The 21,523-nt window shown below is 50.4% G+C and overlaps 1 protein-coding gene across 2 annotated transcripts in view; it reads left to right on the forward strand.

Moving 5' to 3' along the window:
• Positions 1-262: 262 nt before the first annotated feature.
• The window catches only part of LOC308671572 (hexokinase-2-like), a 44,970-nt gene continuing 23,709 nt past the window's right edge, over positions 263-21,523 (forward strand). Inside the window, exons 1-2 of one of the 2 annotated variants that reach the window (XM_081333844.1) lie at positions 263-363; positions 21,044-21,206. In XM_081333844.1, the coding sequence (XP_081189970.1) occupies positions 319-363; positions 21,044-21,206 (208 nt within the window). In that variant the 5' untranslated portion in view covers positions 263-318. Of the gene's footprint in view, positions 364-11,267; positions 11,429-21,043; positions 21,207-21,523 lie in introns of those variants that run through there. The other variant, XM_081333843.1, reaches the window with a different exon arrangement.

Here is a 21,523-nt window from a genome sequence, read left to right on the forward strand (position 1 = left end):
TCCTGCAGATGCTTCAGTGAACAGTTGTTGTTTCCCACAGCCAGCGTGCGAGCCTGGCAGTGACTGCCCAAGAGGAAAAGCCACAGCTGAGATGTGGTGCCCAATGTCCCTTCTCAGCCTCCCTCATTGCCCAGAAGTCGGATTCAATGCATACAATCCTGTCTGCCTGTGCAACACACTCAGCCTCGCCCAGCTGGTGACCTCAGCCAGCTTCTTCATAAATACTCCCAGAGCTGTCCTCTGCTCATGCCTTCCTGAGCTGGAGGACACCAGGGCAGCTCCAGATCACCTGCAGTTGCTACCAAGAAATTGGACAGGATGGATGCCAGGGAGGAGACCAAGAAGCAGGAAATCTTTAATCAGGTAGGTTTTTAGAAGAGAAGAGAAGAGATCTTTCCTATTTTTTCCACAATCAGCTAGACTTCAACTTCAATGTTAACCTTGCTTACGGTGATTATTTGCCCTCAAGCTGGTGCTGGAAACCACATTTTCTTTGCGATGATGATCCCTAAACTGCTCTTTCAGGTCTTCCAAGAGAGCCTCCATCACCACAGTGCCTGCACCTGGCTGCTGGTCGTCCTCTTCTCCTCTTTTCCTCCCTCTTTCCAGAGCTGGGTCTTCGCACAAAGTAGGATACTGTAGCCGGGCCATTTGGGCCTCAAGTGAAAACTCTGGGTTGATTAGTACGATGAATCCTCGGTTGGTTTTCTTGGTCATCATTCGCAGTATTCTCAGTGCTCTTCTGCAATGCAAATAGTGTCAGCATGATTCCCCCCCCCCCGCTTCAAGGCCCAACTTGTGCTTTCATGGTGTACCACAGAGAATACCACGACCTGCATGATTCTGATCTTTGTACCCTAGTATGATCTATGTTGTTTGCTTAGCTAGTATTCTGTGACTATCACTAAATGTTGCATCTTATGATTTATGATGAAGAGTTGTATTTTATGATTTATGAATCTATTTTCATATGATTATCACTATTACTTGTATGTACACTGTGAGTTTATGCACCAGAGACAAATTCCTTGTGTGTCCAACCACACTTGGCCAATAAAGAATTATTTTCTATTCTATTCTATTCTATTCTATTCTATTCTATTCTATTCTATTCTATTCTATTCTATTCTATTCTATTCTATTCTATTCTATTCTATTCTATTCTATTCTATTCTATTCTATTCTATTCCAAGCCCTTCATGGCATCTCTCTCAAGGGCCGCCTGTGGATTGATTCTTGGCTGCTGTCACTTGGCTAAAGGCAAAGGCTTCACCCCTTCAGGGTCTTCATTGCCAGTTCTAAGGCAGGTGGATCTACCTGGTTCTCATCCAGATTGTTTTCATCTATATAAATTGTGGAGAATTTTTTTTGGTATGATTTTGGTTTTTTAAAAAAGTATAGAATAGTTGGTATTTTTATACTGTTTAATTGGCTTTGCCCTTCCCTCCTTATGCTGGTCTTTGAGCATAATAAACGAAGATACACACTCACAGGTAGCGGGGCTGGCCAAAAGGCTTCGCGGGAGCCTGGCCGGAGAGAGGGAAGCGGGAGGCTCGAGCAGCTGCTGCCGGAAGGAAAGAAAGGGGGATGGTGGGTGTTTGTTGTGGGGGAGAGACCAGGTGAAGCCGAGGAGGAGTTTGGGGTTCTGTGCGATTCCTTTCCTCTGAAATGGAGGGAGGGAGAGAGGAGTTTTATCGCTTTCTTTGGCAAGGGGGCTATTGCGAGCGGAGGGATGAGGGAAAGCTTGCTGGGGTTTTGAACGTAGCTTTTAACTAGAAAGGAAGGGGGGGGAAGAGGAGGAGAGGCTGGTCGCTGCTGCTTCGGAGACCAGCGGCCATCCGAACTTGGATCCTGATGACCGGTGCGAGGTGAAGACCTGGTGGGGAGCTGCCCTCGCGGGGCAGGCAGGCTGTTGCCGCGGCGCGGAGCGCTGACTGGGCTTCGCTCGTGCTTTCCGCTGCTGCCTGGAGCCGAAGGGTCTCTCTTCCCCACCCCCCACCCGTTTTGCAAGCGGCGGCTGCAAGCCCTTGACTATTGTCGCCACGACTGCCGGGGGGGGGGGCTGATAAACGCTGCCACACATTGACTGCCACGCCTAGGGGTTAGTCATCTTGTTCCTGTAAACTCAGTTGACGACGAGAACCTGCCACCCCTTCGCCTTTTGAGACCAAAATTTCTGTTGCTAAGCAAAGCAGCTGTTATGCCCAGTTGTATGATCTTTTTTGTCACAGTCTTTAAGCAAATCATTGGAGTCGTTAAGTGAATCACACAGTCGTTAAGCCACTCTGGCTTCCCCCACGGACTTTGCTTGTTGGAAGCTGGCTGGGGAGGTCACATGTGGGGGTCACGCGACCCTCGGTCGCTGCAGCCATCAAGGCAGGCTGGTTGCCAAATGACTGCGGGGATGCTACGATGGTTACAAGGACGAGGTCTGGACGTAACTCACCTTTTCAGGGCCTTTGTAGCTTCAAATGGTTACCAAACAAATGGTTATATGCCGAGGACTCCCTGTACTGATCTTACTAAGCAACTCCTACCCCGCTGTGGTAGTTAGTGCTTGTAACTCTGAAAAGTTCAGGATGAGCAACACATCTCGTTCGATTGGCGGCCATTTTTTAACCTCAAATATTTCTGGTGGCTCCTCAGGTTTTGGGAAACCTCTCTAAGAGAAATGCAGAGTTTGGCAAAGGGGATCCTTCCACTGTGGCAATGAAACCCAGGGCTTGCAAGGCAGCCCGATTCATCCTGGCCGCCCAGCAGGCAGCTGGGAAGGTCTACCCCGGGCTGAAGACAAGAAGGCAGAGGCTAGAAGTCGAGCACGGGGAGCCCCCATATGGTGCTGGAGGGGGGGACAGTTCTTCAAGTCAGCTGGTCCAGAGGAAACCACAGATGGACGGGCTGCTGGGCATCCGGCGGGGGGGGGGGCTTTGGAGCTCCTGGGTGGGTGTCGGCCTCAACCTCTCCTCAGAGGGGCTTCAGCTGCTGGCTGAGGTTGTGGCCCTGGGTTTGGCTCGAGGGGTCTGGGTCAGCCTCAGGTTTCTCTCCCTGCACTGCGCAATCCGGCACTTCTGTTTTTGCTTGAAACATTTCCCTTACACGGAAGTTATGTAACAAAATTCCAGTTTTGCGATATGCAGCGGTAATGGAAGAAATGTTGCAATCGTGTGTGTGTGTGTGTGTGTGTGTGTGTGTGTGTGTGTAAGCACTCCAGCACTGATTACGACAGATGTGATATTAAATACTGTAGGGCCTCACCCACATCCTAACCCCAAAAAAACCCTGCTTGCAAAATGCAGCCTGAGGACACCTTGTGTGGTGGTATGTAGGAAATGTGTTTTGCGAGTTAATTGGAGGCTGGATAGGTTAAATACACAAATGTTTTAAAGAGGAAGGTTTCACTGGGGCTGGGTCTTCCTTGTAGAACGTGGCGGCAAGGGGATTTGAGCAACATCTTGATGGAGGTTTCTAATTATTTACTTTTTATTTTAATTCCATTTATATCCCGCCCTTCTCCGAAGACTCAGGGCGGCTTACAAGCTTAGCAGTAGCCTTCATTCTATGTATATGCCTGCTTATTAGGGCTTTCATACACCCCCCCAAGCGGCATTATTACAAAGTCAGCTTAATTGCCCCCAACAATCTGGGTCCTCATTTTACCTACCTCGGAAGGATGGAAGGCTGAGTCAACCTTGAGCCTGGTGGGATGCGAACCTGCACTAATTGCAGGCAGCTGGTGTTACTTAAGGAGGCATTAGCCCACTGCTCCACCTCTGCCTTACTCAGCTCTCTAAATATGCTGCACTACATTTCCCATCAGTTATACAGGTTAGAAAGGTAGGTATTAATAATGGGAGATATTATCTGAAAGGCTTGTAATTCAAAATTATGGGAAAAATCACTTTCCCTGTAACACAATCATATAGAATTCCACTAAATTAAATTCCTGTCACCAATTCTTGCTCCTGGTTTTCAATGGCGTAAAACTATCCTCCACTCTGCGTCTGCATCTTGTTGTCAACCAGGTGGTAATGACAGATGGACATCCTGCCATCTTCCACATCTGTGACCTCCTATAATTCTCAGTCTTATGAATGTAAAATATGGGAATTATTATTCCACACACACCCCCTTGGGAAATGAGTTAAACGGCATCTGGTTTGATTTAAAAGGTACAATTCTGTCTCCGTTTCTGGGACTTTCTTTTCCTTTAGCACATTTGTCTGTGTCACCTTCTTCTTCTCCCCTCTGGAAAGGAAGTTTGCAATTCTCCTCAGCAGCAGCCTACCAAATGTTTCCTCTTCCTGTGAAGAATGTGATTGTGCAGCTCTCCCCCCCCCCGCCGCCCCCATGGTGCCAAGTCTTCTGTGCCCAAAAGATCCCATCCTTTGAAGGAGGAGGAGGAGGAGGAGGTCAACTGGAGGCAGGAAGGAGCAATGGTTGTAGCAACTGGCTGACACACCTGACCTCTCTAATATAAGAACTGCGGTTGCTGTCGCCTTCGCCCCCCCTTCTCCATCTCTCCCCCCCCTTCTTCATCTCCAGTATCCCTCTGACTGCAGGACACCTAGCTAAATCCATGCTTATAATCCAACAAGGAGGGAGGATCCTGAGCAATGGGGCACGTGATACTGTTTTGGACTGTCACTGGGAGGAGAGTCCATTTTTAATGTCCCTTTACTCACCCACTGAATGTAATTCTCAGAGCTCTTATAGCACTGGGGAACTAGCAGAAGACGGGAAAAGAGCTGATGTGGTTCTAGTATACAAAAAGGGGGAAAATGGATCTAGGAAATTATAGGCCAATCAGCTTGACATCAATATCTGTTTAAATCCAGGGACAGATAATTAAGTGGAGGATTTGTGAGCAAAGGTCTTACTAGAATCCAACATGGGTTTGTCAAAAAGATCATGCCAAACAAATCTCATTGCCTTCCCTGATCAAGTGAATATGTGGACCAGAGAAATGTTGTGGACATAGTATACTTGGACTTCAGTAAGGCATTTGACAAAGTAGATCACAGCCTGCTTCTTAGTAAGTTAGAAAAATGTGGAATTAGCACCATTAGATGGATTTACTGACCAGCACATGGTCCACAATGGAACTAGATGGAGGTAAGCATGCTGTGGTGTACCAAAGTTCTGTCTTAGGTCCAGTACTCTTCAACATCTTCATAAATGACCTAAATCAGGGGTGTCAAACTGCCGGCCTGCGGGCTGGATGTATCATAGCAAAACCGCACCCACCCCATTGCTGGGATAGAAGGGGTCAAATTTGCAGATGATACTAAGTTGGAAGGAATTGCTAAGGCGAAGACACTCAAGATTCAGAAGAATTTTGACAGAATTGAGCATTGGCCCAATCTAATAAGATGCAGCTCAGTGGCCAGAAAAATAAGGTCCTGCACTTATGCAAGAAAAGCCAAATGCACAGGTAGAGAATAGGCAGTACCTGGCTTAAGAGTGGTAAGTAGGAGCCAGCAGTGTGCTGAAGGTGCCAAAAAAACCAACACAATCCTAGGCTCCATCAACAGAGGAATAGAATCAAGATCACATGAAGTCGTTGTACCATTATATACCGCACTGGTAAGGGCACACTTATAATATTGCCCCCAGTTGTTGTCACCACAATACAAACAAGAAGCTGAGACCCTAGAAACTGCAGAGAATAGCAACAAAGATGACAAGGGGTCTGCAAGCTGAACTGTGTGATCAAGAGAGCTAGGTATGTCTCGCCTACTGAAGAGGACGGGAGTGACTTTGTCTATGGAGATTCTCAGTCATCCAGGTCACAGTTATCCCAAAGAGGCTTTCTTCACAAGGCAACTTGACAAGAAACTAACAAGAAAGTCGAGTTGCCTCGTGAAAAAAGCATCTTTGGGATTGGAGTGACTCAACAGCATTCTTCCAGGAGTTGAGAGGATGCCATAGAGAAGAGAGGATTGACGTATTCAACAAAGCGCCAGAAGGCAGGACAAGAAGGAATCAATGCGAGATCTTTAAAGAGGGACCCAACCTACAATTAAGGAGAACTTTTCTGACAGTGTGAACAATTAATCAGAGGAATAGTTTGCCTCCCAAAGTTGTATGTGCTCCATCACCGGAGGTTTACAGAAATAGACTAGGCTACCATTTCACCAGGATGGTACAGGTAATCCTCAACTTACAACAGTTCATTTAGTGACCATTAAAGTTACATCACTAAAAAAAGTGAGTTTTTACCATTTTTCACACTTAGAACCATTGCAGCGTCGCATAGTCACATGATTAAAATAAAGAGGCTTGGCAACTGACTCATATTTATGACGCAGTGTCCTGGGAACATGTGATCACCTTTTCCAAACTGTCTCACTTAGGGACAAAAATGTTGAGCTGAATTGCGGTTGTAAGTTGAGGACTACCTGCACAAGGTCTCTTTGCCTTGGGCGGGCGTCCGGACTAGGCGGCCTCTGAGGTCCCTTCTAATCCTGCGACTCTGCTCTCATCTGCCACAAAGGCAGGAGACTAGCCCGAAAGGAAACGCTTCGGCTGGAATCTCCTGCCCTCCTACATGAAGTGGCCATTCAGAGGCAAAGTGGCAAGGATGTCTGTCCTCTCTGGAGGCTGCTGTGCATTCTGCTGAGCATGCAGAGCGCAAACCTCACCTTTGCAAAGTACTGCAGGTGGCAGCCCTCTTTTGGAACCCCGAAGGGCACTCGAGCCAGGGGTCTCTGCCAGGCTGTGCAGCTGCATTCCTTCAGGATCTTCTCATTAAATGGCTTCCCCCCCCCAATTTTGGCCACAGAAAAAACTCAGCTTTAATAGGATTGCCTGCTTTCTAGTGTCTGCTTGCCACAGGTTGCAAATATTTTGCAATCTACCTAGCTATTTAAATGTCTTTATCTGATTGACTGCCAAACCAAACACTGAAATTGACAGTAACAAAATATTACAATCAATCAGGGATTATTGAAAATGATATCACAAGTTTTAATGAGCCACTTCCACCTCTTTGTGTCCCAGCAGACATCATTTTGTCACAATTATTTGTTGGTCATTGCTTCTCTGAATTTATTGTAAACTCATGCTTGCACCATCAATCCAAAGCAAACTCCACCCTCGTCCCTCTGAGGTTAAATAGCAAGGGGAGTTTGCTAGAGGCTAGCTGTCAATTTTTTTTTGGGGGGTGCCTCCTTTTGGAAGCCCCTGGTTCTGGTTTCCAGAATGATTGGGGGCGGGGAGGATCTGTGACACCCCATCCCAGCCCCTGAACTGTTGCATTTGGTGTGGCAGGAATCCTGGCAAATTACAGCGGAACTCTTCCTTCGTTTCTGGAGCCCAGAGCGAAGGTGCTGGGCTGCCCGCCCTTAACCTGACCTGGAGCTACCACTTGTGCCCAGAAGATGCTGAGGGTTTTCTCTGGAAGGGCGCAAAACCCCCGAAGGGTTGGGTCTGTTAGTAGCCATGGGAGATTTGTGGCATCCTCAGTGGGGATTTCACTTCTCTCACTCTCCCGTGATAGGAAGCTCAGACATATAAGAAGTTTTTTCATACAACTATTTTCCACACCTAAAAATGGTTTTAGGCTAAAAAAAATCAATTTGGGGCATTTATGGAGAGCTGCTGTGGGTGGCACAATTAGGCTAACTGAAGTCCACACTGCAAGAGGGAAATTGTGGGTTCCTTGTGAAATGTCTGCATAAAGTTGTTGCACAGGATTGCAAAAGGCATCCAGGAGCTCTGTCCTGCCTACATTTTCCCCGCCCTCCTTCTGCCAGAATGACAGCATTCACGGAAACCAAGGCTCTTTTCCACTGGGCCAGTTCTGAAAAAGGCAGACTTTTGGAGGCTGATTGACACAACCCAGCATGCGCCACCTTGGCAACCAGGAATCTTTATTGCCTCCCACAAAGGCAACCCAACATCATGGTTGCAGGAACAGGACATGCCTAGTCTAACGAAGAGGACGACTAGGGGAGACATAATAGCACCTTCTAATATTTGAAGAGCTGCCACAGAAAAGAAAGGCTCAAGGTATTCTCCAAACCAGCAGAAGGCAGGACGAGCAACAGATGGAAACTTATCAAGGAGAGAAATTCCCTAACAGGGAGAACAATTAATCAGAGGAACGGCTTGCCTTCAGCAGTTATGGATGCTCCATCACTGGTGGTTTTTAGGAAGAGATTGGACAGTTATTGTCAGAATGGTAGAGGGTCTCCTGCCCGAAGTGGGAGTTGGACAAGAAGACCTTCAAGGTCCCTTCCAACTCGTTATTCACTGCACACCTTTAGGGCAGTGTATCTCATGCTGTGGGTTGAGGACCCCAGAACAGTCACAAGCCCAATTTCTTTTATACCTGGCCAACACTGCAACATCTGGGAAAGATGTCAGAGCTCTCTTTGATTTTCCTGTGCAATTGGGGCACTTGCTCTGCTACGGTGTTGGCCCTCGGCCACGATATATTTATTATGAAAAGCGCTCCCTGTATCTGCTGTCCAGCCGTAACCCCAATGAATTATTTTTTTATTCCTGGGTGAAGGGGATACCCCAAATTCCTTTAGGGCAGGGGTCCCCAACTCTCGGTCCGTGGACCAGCACCGGTCTGTAGCATGCCAGCATGTGGGCCACACAAGCAAAGCTCCATCCTTGGGATGCAGGCAGTATTCAAAACCAAACCCCATCTGGTCTGTGGGAAAACCTTTCTCCGTGGCACCGGTCCCTGGTGCCCGAAAGGGTGGGGGCCTCTGCTTTAAGGGTAGCGGTGTTTGAAAAGTCCAGTCTTGTGAGTGCGTGCGTGGTGTGAACCGGTCCAGGATTTCATTTTTGTTGTGGTGGCTGCTGGCACCCACTCTCTCTTTCCTGTCCCTGACATTTTCTTTTGATGTTTTGATGATGATGCAAAACAATTCTTCTTCTCCTACTTCATGTAAGAAATGCGAGGAATTGCTGCCGCAGAGCAAACAGTTGTTCCTTCATGGGTGGACCTGATAGAAGTCTTTCTCTTACAAAAAGCCGGGAAGATGAAATGATGGCACTGTTTTGTAAAGAGTCACTATTGAAAGGGGGCCCACATTAAAACATATTTTTGCTTTTAATTTCGGGGGGGGGGATCTCTTTGTTGCTCTCTCCCCTCCCTGATAGCACACACCCCCATATACACACTTAAATGGCAAAAGACAAAATAAATCTTTTCCTCGTGTGGCTTACATTTCTAGAAATGAGCCGAGTCCATCCCTCTTATCCTTCTATGCACTTTCAGCAAAATGGAGCTCTGATCTTTGTCATTCTGAACTGTTGACATATAATGAACTATCATTCATTTGTTCAAAATCCTAGAATCCAAGGGTTGGAAGGGATCTTGGATCTAGTCCATTCCCTACCCAGGGCAGGAATTGCCCAGAGGCTTTTTGAGCTCCTCCGGGGACGGAGCCCCCGACTTCAGAGGCAGCACATTCCCCGGCTGAAAAGCTCTTGCTGGGGAGGAATTTCTCATTTCCAGTTTGGACCAGTTTCCACCCACTGGTTCTCATGCTACCCCGAGGAGTATGGAGAATAAATCCACTCCTCTTCCTTGAGACAGCCCTGTGCGTTTCGGAAGACTGTTGTGATGTCCCCCCTCCACCTGATTTTCCTTTGACTAAGAAAACACCCACCCAGTTCTTCTAAAGCTTCATGGGATTCAAGACCCCCCACACCATTTTGACTGCTCTTCTCTGCCCCCTTCCAGGCCCTCAACATCCTTGTTCTATTGTGGCCACCAGAACTGGACACAATATGTGAGGTGCTGTAGAACTATCATTCCTGTGATCTTAAATTTGTATACATTCAAGTATATCAGGATCCTTTTCAATCTTGAATCTGTCTTTGGAAGAGTTAGTACATTACACTATCATGTATTTTCTCAAATCTCAAAATATAGACAACTGCTGAGCTCCTGAGCATAAATCAGGCTTTAAACCCTTGTTCAAGCTGTTAGCGATATTCAGGAGCTAATTTATAGATGGGACACCAAGCTTTTCTCTCCAAAGTCCCACATCTCCCTGCTATGCTGTAACGATGTTACAATGTGTGAATCAGGGCACTGCAGTTATTATTTACATAACTGAACGCATTGTCACACAGTTTTTAGAGGCAGTTATCTTTTTGCTAAGTTTTAAAAGTCAGTTAATACAGACTAGATATAGTAACGTCGTGCAAATGGACGTATACAGCGTTAACCACAGTATCGCCTTCAAATACTACACTGTTTGGATCAGGGGTCTTCAAACTTGGCCCTTTTATGACTTGTGGACTTCAACTCCCAGAATTCCTCAGCCAGCTTTGCTGGCTGAGGAATTCTGGGAGTTGAAGTCCACAAGTCATAAAAGGGCCAAGTTTGAAGACCCCTGGTTTGGATCAAGTTCCTTAATTAAACTGATCCAGCTGCGTGCAGCGCATTCTCACACGGGGCGGCAGCGGCCGACTTCTTTGTCCGAGGGATTTCTTAGTAACTGAAGTTTCGCTTTCAGCGAACCGAGCAGGGTCCAAACCCTCTTCCGTGAAAGCGTCGCCGGGGGAGGACAAAAGGGAGGGGGGGGGGAGGGAGGGAAACTGGACGAGCGCTCGCCAAAGGCGGATGGCCCCCCTCGCCAGGAAGGCGACTCCCTCGCGCGTGGAGCCCCAACCGGCTCGGCTCGTGGGCGGGAGGCTGCACCCGGCTGCGGTCACCCGGGGACCCGTAAGCTCGGCAGGCGGCTCTGAGGAAGCGGCGCCCGGGACGCGGTCCCCTCGAGGCGGCGAGGCCTCGCGCCCGGTTCCCCGGACCTGCCCGCCCGCCGCCGAAGGAGCCCGGCAGTGCGGCGCGAGGCGCTCCGGGCGGGGCCGGGCCGCGAGGAGCCCCGGCCCCGCCGCCCGCCCGCCCGCCCGCCATCCGGGCCAAGGCGCTCTGCACGCGCTCACAGAAGCCCCGCCGCGGGTGGAGGGGGCGGCCCGCACGCAGCCCGGGCCGTGGCCGCTTCCCCGCCCCGTCGCTTCCCCCGCAACCGCCGGCCGGCCGGCAAGCAGTAGCCCTCCGGGCAGCCGCGCCCCGCCCCGCCCCGCCGGGATGCCCGGGGCCTGGCGGGCGCGCCCGTCTCCCCGCACGTGCCGAGAGCCACGCCGCGAGGCGCGCGGGGGGGGGGCAGCCTGGCCGCCCGGCCCCCGGAACAGCCGCTCCCCCCTCCCCCGCCGGCACACACCCTCCGCCCGCGGCCAATGGGCGGCGTCGGGCAGGGCGCGTCACGCGGAAGCCGGCCGGGATGACTGATTAGCCGGCGCGCCTCGCCAGTCACTTTGTCCGGCCGGCGCCGTCCGAGCTCCGCTCCCGCCGGTGGTCGCGCAGCCAGGGCCGTCCGGCAGCAGCAGCGGCACCATGATCGCCTCGCACTTGCTGGCCTACCTGTTCACCGAGCTCCACCACGACCAGGCGCAGCGGGTGAGGGCGGGCAGCACGTGGGCGCGGGCCGGGCGCGCCTCCCCTGCTCCCCGCCGACGCCGCCCGGGGGGCCCGGGAAGCTCGGCGGCCGACTCGCGTTGGACGGCGAGGAAAAGGCGGCGCGGTTGGAGGGGGGCTCCGGCGGCGCGAGGGGCGCTTTCCATATGGCCGGGCCGGCCGGGCGGCCAACAAAAGCCCGGCGGGCTCCCTCCGAGGGGAGCGAAGCGCCGGCGCGCCCCTCTTCTCTCGGGCTCCGTGCGAGCGTCGCGGCCGGGCGCGGAGACGGAGCTCCGAGCGGCTCGTTCGGCCGTCGGGTCGCTCGCTCGCTTCTCGTTCGCCTAAAGAAGCGGCGGGAACAAAGCGCCCTAGGAAGCCCGTGGAGAGCCCGTTGCGGCTGCGGGCTCTCCGGAGCCCGCGTGTCCCGCCCGCGCCCAGGCCCCGCGGCTGCTGACCCTCGAGGCCCGGCAGGGACGGCTCCGCCGGGCCTGAAGGGAGGCGGCCGGGGGACGTGGGGCCGCTGGCACCTTCCCCGCGAGGCGCCGAGCGGCAGCCGTCCCCCGGAAGGGCCCCGGGACCCTCCCAGGCTTCCTAGCCGCTTGGGCGAGAGGCTCGCCGGGGCGCGCGCCTGCTGCCCGCGTTCACTTTGCTCCCCTGCAACGTGGCGCCCGCGAGCGCCTGGCGCGGTTGTCTTCGAGGGGTTTTGCTGCCTTTCAGCCTCCCCTGCAGAGAGGCCCGCCAGGCTCGGAGGGGGCGGAGCCTGAGGACGGGAGGCTTGGGGGGGTGTGTGCCGGGGGTCAAGCCACGAGGAGGAGGGGGGCTGTCCCGCTGATGCCTTCACAGAAATGCGAAGACGCTGGGCCAAGCTAGAACTTTGGGCTTGGGAGCCGGAGAGATCAAAGCTAATGATCCATTTGGCTTTCCTGTGCCCTCCCCCCACCCCAAAGGGCCAGTTACCCGTTGGCCTTGTCTCCTCTCTCTGGCAGGAGCAGATGTTGCTTTCACCATCTTATTGCCATCCAGCAAAGCCCCCTGCGCTGCTTTCGGGAGGTTTGGCGCTGTCTCAGCCCGGAGCCAACCATCACGGCAGCTTCCTTAGGCATTCATTTCATACCAGACCTTCGTTTTTGTCCTCGAGTTTAAAAAACAACGGGGCCCTGCAATCCCGCCCTATTTTTATGAGGGAGGTCTTGTTGCACAAACCGTGTGGGATCTAGTTAGTGGCTCCTTTTGATTGCAGAGGGATCTTGTAACTGTGCAGCCCACCCACCCGGCTCTGGTCAGAAACAATTCCTTGTGCAGTACAGGAATTCTCATGGGAGAGCCACAACAAAAGAAGCTGTTCTCAGATAGGAGCCATTTCGTGGGGAGGAAAGAGGGATGTTTCTCTTCCGGACCTCAGGTGGTGATTTTCTGACCAGAGACGCATGGCTGTCTTGAGTGCCCTGGATGAGGTCCTGACTCGTATTTACTCCTGTGACAGCCACGGTTTCCAAGAACCTCATCATCTTCTCATCTCCCCTCCTTCACTGAGATTTGATTGGATCCATCCCTGGCGGCCTCCTTGGGGCCGTAGCATCTCCTGGCCCTGGTCCCCATTTCCTTGGAAAGAGGTTAGCGGTCCAGAGATGGGAAATTTTAAAACCTCGCCTATTCTTCCTCCAAAAAGCCTCTTGCAAGACCTTCCTCCTTTTTTGGTGGCAACGGAAGTTTTTAAGAAGAGACTGGCCAGCCATTTGTCTGAAATGGTATAGGGTTTCCTGCCTGAGCAGGGGGTTGGACTAGATGACCTCCAAGGTCCCTTCCAACTTATTGTTGTTGTTGTTTGTCTGGGGGCTCAGCAGCCAGGTTTATTTATTTATTTATTTATTTTTATTTTAATTCCATTTATATCCTGCCCTTCTCCGAAGACTCAGGGCGGCTTACAAGCTTAGCAGTAGCCTTCATTCTATGTATATACCTGCTTGTTAGGGCTTTCACACACACCCCCAAGCGGCATTATTACAAAGTCAGCTTATTGCCCCCAACAATCTGGGTCCTCATTTTACCTACCTCGGAAGGATGGAAGGCTGAGTCAACCTTGAGCCTGGTGGGATGCGAACCTGCACTAATTGCAGGCAGCTGGTGTTACTTAAGGAGGCATTAGCCCACTGCTCCACCAAGGCTCATGTGTGTGGAAAAAGGTAGGGAGGTAAAAGAAATCCTAAATAAAAGTGGGCCCCTTTATTTGCCATTTTCCCTTCCCCCACTCTCAATTAGACTGGCATGGCAGTGGGACAGAGGTGGCCCAGAGATGCTGGAGCCGACTTCTTCCTACTGCAGCTCCATGATTGGTGGTCACTTTGCCCCAGTTAAGGAGGGAGGACAGGAATCAAGCAGTCGGTTTGCTTATTGTGATTGTGGGTGATGGGGGGCGGGCACCTTTTGGAGGTGAGGCTGTGGGGGCAGCCTAGGGATTGGTAGAGAGCTTTAGATGTCATGGACTAGTTTTTCCAACCTGGGATGGTGGGAAAGTGTTTAACCCGATAGTGCAGAAAGATTCCCTGACAAACTTTTTCAGAACTGAAGAAGCTTCCTGGATGAGAAGTGAAAAGTTTTTGAGGAGCCCCCCCCCAAAAAAAAGTCCAGTTGCCTTTTGAGGGGAAAAAAACCCTTTGAGACAACCATGATACACATGTCTGAGAAGCTCCATAGACATTTCCTGGCAAAGGAAAAATTGGAAAAGGATTTCAAAAAACCCCAAGCCTAACTTTTAAAAGCCAATTCTCTGGAAAGGGCAGGTATTTTGTGGCAGTGCTAAATTTTTGGAATAAAACAAACCAGGTTTGCTGAGATGGAAGGCAAATCCCTGACTAATTCCCAGGAATCTCCTGGGTCACCTTGTGGGCGGAAGGTGTGAGGCGAAAAGGCTTATATGCTTGTGTCACAGAGCTGAGATGTGAAAGATGTTCTGGAGCGCATCTGGGCTACAGGGATCCCCAAGTCCTGGGCCGCCGACCGGAACTTTGCTGCGGCGTCTTAGAAAACAGGCTGCGCAAGCAAGCAAACCTTCTGCGCATACCCAGGATCAAGGCAGTGTGCGAAACCATTCCCTGCCCACCGCCGCCAGTCTGTGGAAAGACTGTTTTCCCGGAAACCGGTCCCTGGTCAAATAATAATAATTGGTGGCTGCTGCTCTGGTAGACGTGCAGGGATAGCAATAGTGGCCCTGCCTGTATTTGGTCTTTTCTGTGTCAGCACACACTTTGCCTCCTGGCCATGTCCAAGCGCTTTGGGCTGGGACTTCGCCCTTCCTAGCTGGTTCTGCATCAAAAGGCCTGTTATGAGGACCCAGAGGGTTGGGGGCAAGAGGCTGACTCTGTGAAGCGCTTAGAGAGGGCTGTCAAGCACCACGAAGCGGTAAGAGCTCTTGCTATTGAGGCACCTCTTGAGGAACATCAACCTTTCAGTGCCTGCCTCCTTCCCGCAAAACGTGCCTTGGAGCATGGAGGTGCCCGGGCTGGGGGTGGGGTGAAGGAGAAGGAGAATCTGAGCTGGCAGGCTGGCTGGCTCTCCTCCCTTGCTGGTGAGATGGCACTTGGCAGACTGGCTGTGAGAAGGACCCAGCCCAGAACAGGGACCTTCTTAACTGGTTCTCGCTGGTAGGGCTGAGAGGATCAGCAAAGGTTTTGTCATGCTTGTCTAGGCAGGGAAAGGTCATGGCTTAAAATCTAGCACTCCTAAGATTAGCAGCTTTGCTTGGGTAATTTTGTTTTTCAACAAGACAAAATTATTGGGGGGGTATTCTGGGGAGGAAGAGCAGGGAGGAATCAAGGGGTGGGTGGGGGCAGGGCTGGCACTCCCTTTTGCTATTTCTTGTCTCCGCCCCCTTACACATAGGTGCACGTACACACACACACACACAAACACACGCACACACACACTGCAAAGAAAGAACAAGCCACCTCTCTCCACTGCCCCAACCAATCCTTTGCTGGAACCAGAAGTTGAAGGATCCCCAGCCGCGAAGAGAAAGGGGTGATTTGGGGATGCACACAGACCCTCTGTCAGAGGCCTCCAAAAGAAGCTGTGCCAAGCTGCTCTTGGCCAGGGGGAGAAACCCCTTTGCCCTTTGTGTCCTGAAGCTCCTTTGCCCCTTGGGGTCTGGGCCCCAGACGAAGGAGGGCCCGTCTCTTTTTCCACAGGCAGGGCCCTGCGTGATTGGGCTACCCTGAGTCAGGGTAGGAAGGCAGCTCATCTCTGGCGGAGTCTTTGAAGGGCAGGGAGGCCGGAGGGGGGCTGCTCCTTAGAAGGGCTGGGGGCATTCTGCCTTTTGAAAAAGGCATGGCCCTCAAGGCCATAACACTTCAAACATGTAAATTGTAACTGCCAGATTGTGTAATCTGTAGCAAAGTGGGAGAAAATATCTACTAGTTATTCTTGTAAATCAGGCTTCAGAAAATACCATATTTGAGAAAATAAAATTCTAATTTTCCTTGGAAGTGTTGCTTCAGAATTTTAGTATCCTTCGCTTTGTTAGGTTGTGCAACTTGTATTTGGGCTCAGTTTGGAAATCAAACCTCAGATTCTGAAGGATCTTCCACTGATTCGGAAGTTGGCCAACATCTGCAGCTCTGAAGCAATCTGCTGGGAATCAAAAAGTTTAGAGTGGCTGGAAGGAAACACCAATTTCCCAAAATCCAGGGGGTGGAGGGAAGGGGAAGACTTTCTTTCATTGTGCCTCTCTTCCCCCATCGGTTGATTTTCCCCACTGCCCTTGGATTAGAATCCAAAATGTGCCTGTTTTACCTTTCGGTGTGTATTGCACTGTTACAGTTCTTAACTCTTGTTGATTATAAATTAGACTTGCTATAACCGAGGCATTATTATAAGATGTAATTTGTATGCTGCAGTCCTAGGAATAAGGAATTAACGCCAAAATGAGACTTAACATATTTCTGCTCTGTAAAAACATGTCAGCTGAACACAACAAATAGATGCAATTTGGATGCAGAAGTACTATGGTTTTGGCTTCCTGCACGGACTAACTTGAAGGGCTGACATCAAGGCCACCTGCCGCTTTGGCAAGAGCCCAGAAGTGAGCGCTGATGTCCCCGGTCACCACACATTAACCCAAATAGCCTCCAAGTGAACTTTGGCTGGTGCACCTTCTCATCTTCTGCATCCAAATTGTGTCTGTTGTTTTCTTGGTAGAGAAACCAACTAACTGCTATTGGCATTTGTTATTGTTTACCATCTGGGTCTCTTGGTGTGATTGCCCTGATGGGGGCAAAAACGCCAGAGGAGAATTCTTGTGCTGGCAAGGAAGGTGGGGGATTGTGGTCCTTCTGAAAGTCTGGTTTGAAAGGTTGTCAGGCTAGGAGAGAGCTTTTGTTCGATGTTCTCCATCATTTGCCCTTCTTACCCGTACCCTGGAGTCTCTGGACAGCTTGGACCGAAGCGCCTTAAATTAGTAATTGCTTTCTAAGTGTGTGTCCCATCCAGCAGCTTAGTGCACAGGCTATGTGGTAGTGTAGACTGAGGGTGGAGATGAGCTAAGGAAGAACCAGCTAAGCAGGAAACTGACTCACTGGGTGCTGAGCAAGAAATCTGCCAAGAAGTAAAGTTAATCTTTTGACGTCACAAGCAAAGGAGCTCCCTCTGGGGAGATGTGACGTGCGTGGCGTGGAGGCATTCAGCTTTCAGCTGTTTCTTGTCCTGCCTTAGCACATTGTGGTAGGCCCTGGCTTAGTAAATGGTTGCCCTGTTGTGGGGTGGAGGGTGGTTGACCTCTGGTTTTAGTGCCAAACGTGGCTCTGACAAGATCAGAGCAGTTCTGGGAACGAATCTCCTCAAGGAGGCTTGAAGGAGAGCAATCCAGGAAACCTTGGTGGCTGCCTCAGGAACAGATTCACCCACCAAGTAGATTACTTGCCCAAACTGTCCCTGATTGAGAACTGCAGGCAGGCAGCCTCATGGGAATGGGGTCAGAATTATGAGAACTAATTTATTTTTACATGAGGTCGGGAAATAGAGTGCGCAGGAGCTGCCAAATACTGGTCTGACATGCGCATGAGAGTAAGCTAGGTTTTTCCAACTTTGGTTTCTTGAACAAGTCCTTGTAAGCCTCGTTCACACATCCCTCTGTGTCAAAGACCACCCAGTCACTCTGTGGCTTAGCAGGGTGTGTTGCTGGCTCTGCTGTGGTTGGCCTTGGTTGGGGCTGTCTGGAAACGGAGGGCTTGGTCTGGAGCCTCTCTGTGGAAGGGTTGGCTCTGCCCCTTGGTGGCAGTGGGCAGGTGTGGAAGAAGAGGGGAGGACGTGTGGATGGCCCCAAGCAAAGCTCCTGGGGCTGGTGGAAGCCGGTGGGCTGATGCCTCTCATTGTGGTCTAGGGTCCCTGGAGGCAGACAAGGAAGGAGCTGATCCTCAGGTTGACTTTTCGGATAAAAGGGAATAATACCAGAGCTCTGAGACCCTGAGTTCTAGTCCTGCCTTAGGCACAAAGCTGGCTGGGTGATCTTGGACAGTCCGCCTCCCAGGCCCAGGAGGAAGATGGACACCAGGGCTGACCACTTCTGAAGATGCTGCCAAGAGAAAGGGGGGCTTTGCCAGGCACTTGCTGGGAGTCAAGACTACTGTATGTGGTAATGGAAAGTCCCCCCCCCAAAAAAAAAGGTTGGCCTAGAAATGTTTTAAATAGCTCTGTAGTTCCAGGGCAAGGACAGGATATCGATTCTCCCTCATGTGTCCTGTGCCTGTCATGAGAGCCCGGTTTCCTGGGCCATCAGGGCCAGTCGATGTCAACGTGAGCTGGGCTGGGCCGGGGCGGGCTGCTGCTTAAACTAGGCAGTGGGCTGACAGGTGGAAAAAGATTAAGCTGTCTGGCAGCCTCACTCCCTTTCAAAAGAAATGTGGATTCCGACACACCCTCCCCTCTTTGTCCCCGCTGGCCACATAGTTGTGAAAGCAAATGAGGTTCGGACTCTGTTGGTTGAAAGGAAAGAATGTAAAAGCTCTGGGGACTTCCTGTTCCACTGCAGAGACAGATGCGGTGGAGCTGCAAGGCAGGAGGAAGCAAAGAGGTTGCACACTGGCTAGAAAAAGGGAGGGCAAACTAAATTTGAGACTTGAAGCATAACTCAAATCTATCTAGACAATTGCTTTACTTGGACAACTGAAGAGACACAAAAGTGCCATCGAGCAACATGGTTAAGTTAAATTATTAAGTTTAAATTATAGTAGAATTGTCAGAAATGCAGTCTGGAATTCTTTAAAATCCAGAAATTGGGGAGATCACTTCATCCAATTTCTGTAGAAGGAGAAATCCATGCCCAGGACAAAGGCGGGAGGCTGAATAAGGAAAGAAAGCCGCAAGGGAAGGATCTCTTGAAAACGTCTCCTTGGGAGCTAAGGAAGGCGTGGGAAGACCAGGTGGCTACAGATCCCTGAAGGGAGGAGGGGGCCGGACCTCCTAGCTCCTCCTCTGCAGTTTCTCAGCCGGCCTCTGTTTACAGAGCAGCCAGAGCCAGGGTGGCGCACCTGTACATCCTGGTTACTGGTAGCTGGGCGGAAAAGATGTCACATTAATCAAAAATCTCTCTTGGTGGACAGGAATGGCAGCTGTGTGCAACTGGTGTGTGTTCTGTTTTGCTTCCAGATTCTTTCCAATGCAGCCTTTCTAAGCATTGTTTTTGTAACTGGAAAAGAAAATGCACTGTAACAAACTTTTATCCCTGGTTCCTCTTGCAGCCTGTTGCTGTAAGATTCCGAGAAGCATAAGTGGGGCCGTACTGTATCATTTCTGAAATCCTGCTTGTGTAGCATGGAGTGGCATAAAATTTAGGAAGCAGTTTGCCAGGTGATTAATAAACTTAATTCTGGAACTGGCAGCAATCTCTGACCACAGAAGCGGTTTCCCCACCAGGAGATGAAGGGTCTGCAGTGAGGGGGGAATCACTAAGTCAAGGGTGCCTGGCTGGCCAGCTCCCTTCTGATATCTGCTCTTCTTCTCAATTGCATTTTAATTTTGTAAAAGCCGAGTAATTAAGTGAGCAGTTCTCAAATGATGTTCTCTGGCAGTCCTCCTGCTTTGTAATTGAGGACTTTAATGAGGCAATCTGGGCTGCGACAGACAAAATGCTGGCCTATAGGACTCCTGCCTGCCCCGTCCTGGCCTTTGGAGAAGCTCCATTGGGTGGTTGCTGGCTAGTCTTTGAAAGCAGCCTTCCTGGACCTTCTCTCCAACCAGCAGGATCAGCTGGGCAAAGCTGATCTGCTGCCAGTTGATCACAGATGGAGAAGGCAGCCCTGGTTGTTCAGGATGGGCCTTATTATTTAATAATTCCCTTCTGTCACAGCTTTGGGCCTGTCAACACAGTTTTATCTCAATTTCTTCTGGACTTTTTTTTAAAGCTGCTAAATTCTATAATTTCCATGGGTTTTATTTTGTAAGCCTTTCTAGTTCTGTATGAAATAGACTCCGATCACTGTTCCGTGTTTCTTCTGAACGTTCCCAAAGGTAGATGCCATCTATCACTCCTGAATCTTGGTTAGGTTGAGGGAGCGGGTGAGAGGTGGGGTCTCCAGGTAGACAAAGCGGTAGGAAGCAGAAGCTGCCTTCCCTGACCTGCTCCGTCCCAGCTGGCCAATGGCTGCTCTCTAGCCCAGCTGATCACAGCTCTGCAGGGTTTTGAGCCAGAATTTTCCTACTCCTGTCTGGAGATGACAAAACGTGCAGTTAGCAAGCAAATCACTTGTCTTTTTATTGTCCTAATTGCGAGTTATATTCTTCTGGTCACCTGAGTTTTTATTGATCCTCAGTCAAATCTGGTTCAGTTCGTCATGTGCCATGACAATAATATATTTTAAAATGTTCAGATAATTGGAAGACAGAACCTTTTCTGTGCCAACAAGGCTCTTGGCTTTAAAGGATGCTGCAGTGTAATCATGGCCAGGGAACAACTGGCAGCTTCAAAGGGGTGACGTCAGCTGGCTGACCTCACTTCAGCTTGGAATCCAGGCAGGGTTGGGCCCAGTCAGTCCTTCAGCACCACCAGTAAGGAGCCTCATAGCTGAAAGCAAAGGCAAAAGCCATTTGTGTGACGGATTGCGTCTTGCTTGACTGGGCATCTTCACTTCTTAAGTGTGCTTCATTCACATGCACAGATCCCACCCGGTTATTCTTTTGGGGGAACAAGCAAGACTATGCAAAGCACAGAAAGGAGGAATGCACAATAGGAAACTTAAAAACCACAAGAGGAATTGTAGCTAAATCTAAAGTGTGGCAATATAGTCTGTTACACCTGTCCGTGCCTCTCTGTCATGTTTCTGACGTACCCAATTCTTTTTATAAGAAAGTGAAGATGCACCTGCCATGTTTTGCTTTTGAGAAATGCTCCTTCCTGGCGATGGGCCATGTACTGCCCACCACCTTTCTTCCAATATTTGCATATCTTAAAATTCCACTTTTCCCACCTTGGTGCAATGGGCATCTCGTTGGTCTGCTCAGGATTAAACTTCTCAGTTCACCCTTCCCCTGCACACAGTGAGGACTGGGATTCCAAGATGCTGTTGGGTTGGGGTGGCTCTTGTAGTTCACCATTTTCCTTTGCCTTACCCATTCTTCTCCTATTGCCAGGTTGACAAGTACCTTTATAACCTACGGCTTTCAGATGACTCCCTCCGTGACATCTCAGAACGGTTCCGGAAGGAAATGGAGAAGGGCCTGAGGGCGGACACCAACCCTACAGCTTCTGTGAAAATGCTGCCAACCTTTGTGAGGTCTATTCCTGATGGAACAGGTAAAGTGTTGTCTTCGTCCCCCCAATAAAAAGCAGTCAGCTTCAGGCTCCAGAACTCTTGTCAGAATCCATTTATATCCCATTCATAAATCTCTATATGTATTGAGATGTTCTAAAATCTTACACCCTCACTGGCTTCTGCCATTCCCAAGGAGGAGAAGAGAAGATGTTAATTGGCCATCCCTATCCATTTGATGCAAGGGTGTTTATTCAGCCTGCCTGGAGGCGGTCATTAGACCAGGGGAAGAACCTTTGAACTGAGAAGAACAAAGAAAGGGAGGGGGAGAGATCTGGTTTGTATCTCCGATTAGAATCTG

Source organism: Vipera berus (genome assembly GCF_964194415.1).
Source record: "Vipera berus genome assembly, chromosome: 8".
NCBI classification, from domain to species: Eukaryota; Metazoa; Chordata; class Lepidosauria; order Squamata; family Viperidae; genus Vipera; species Vipera berus.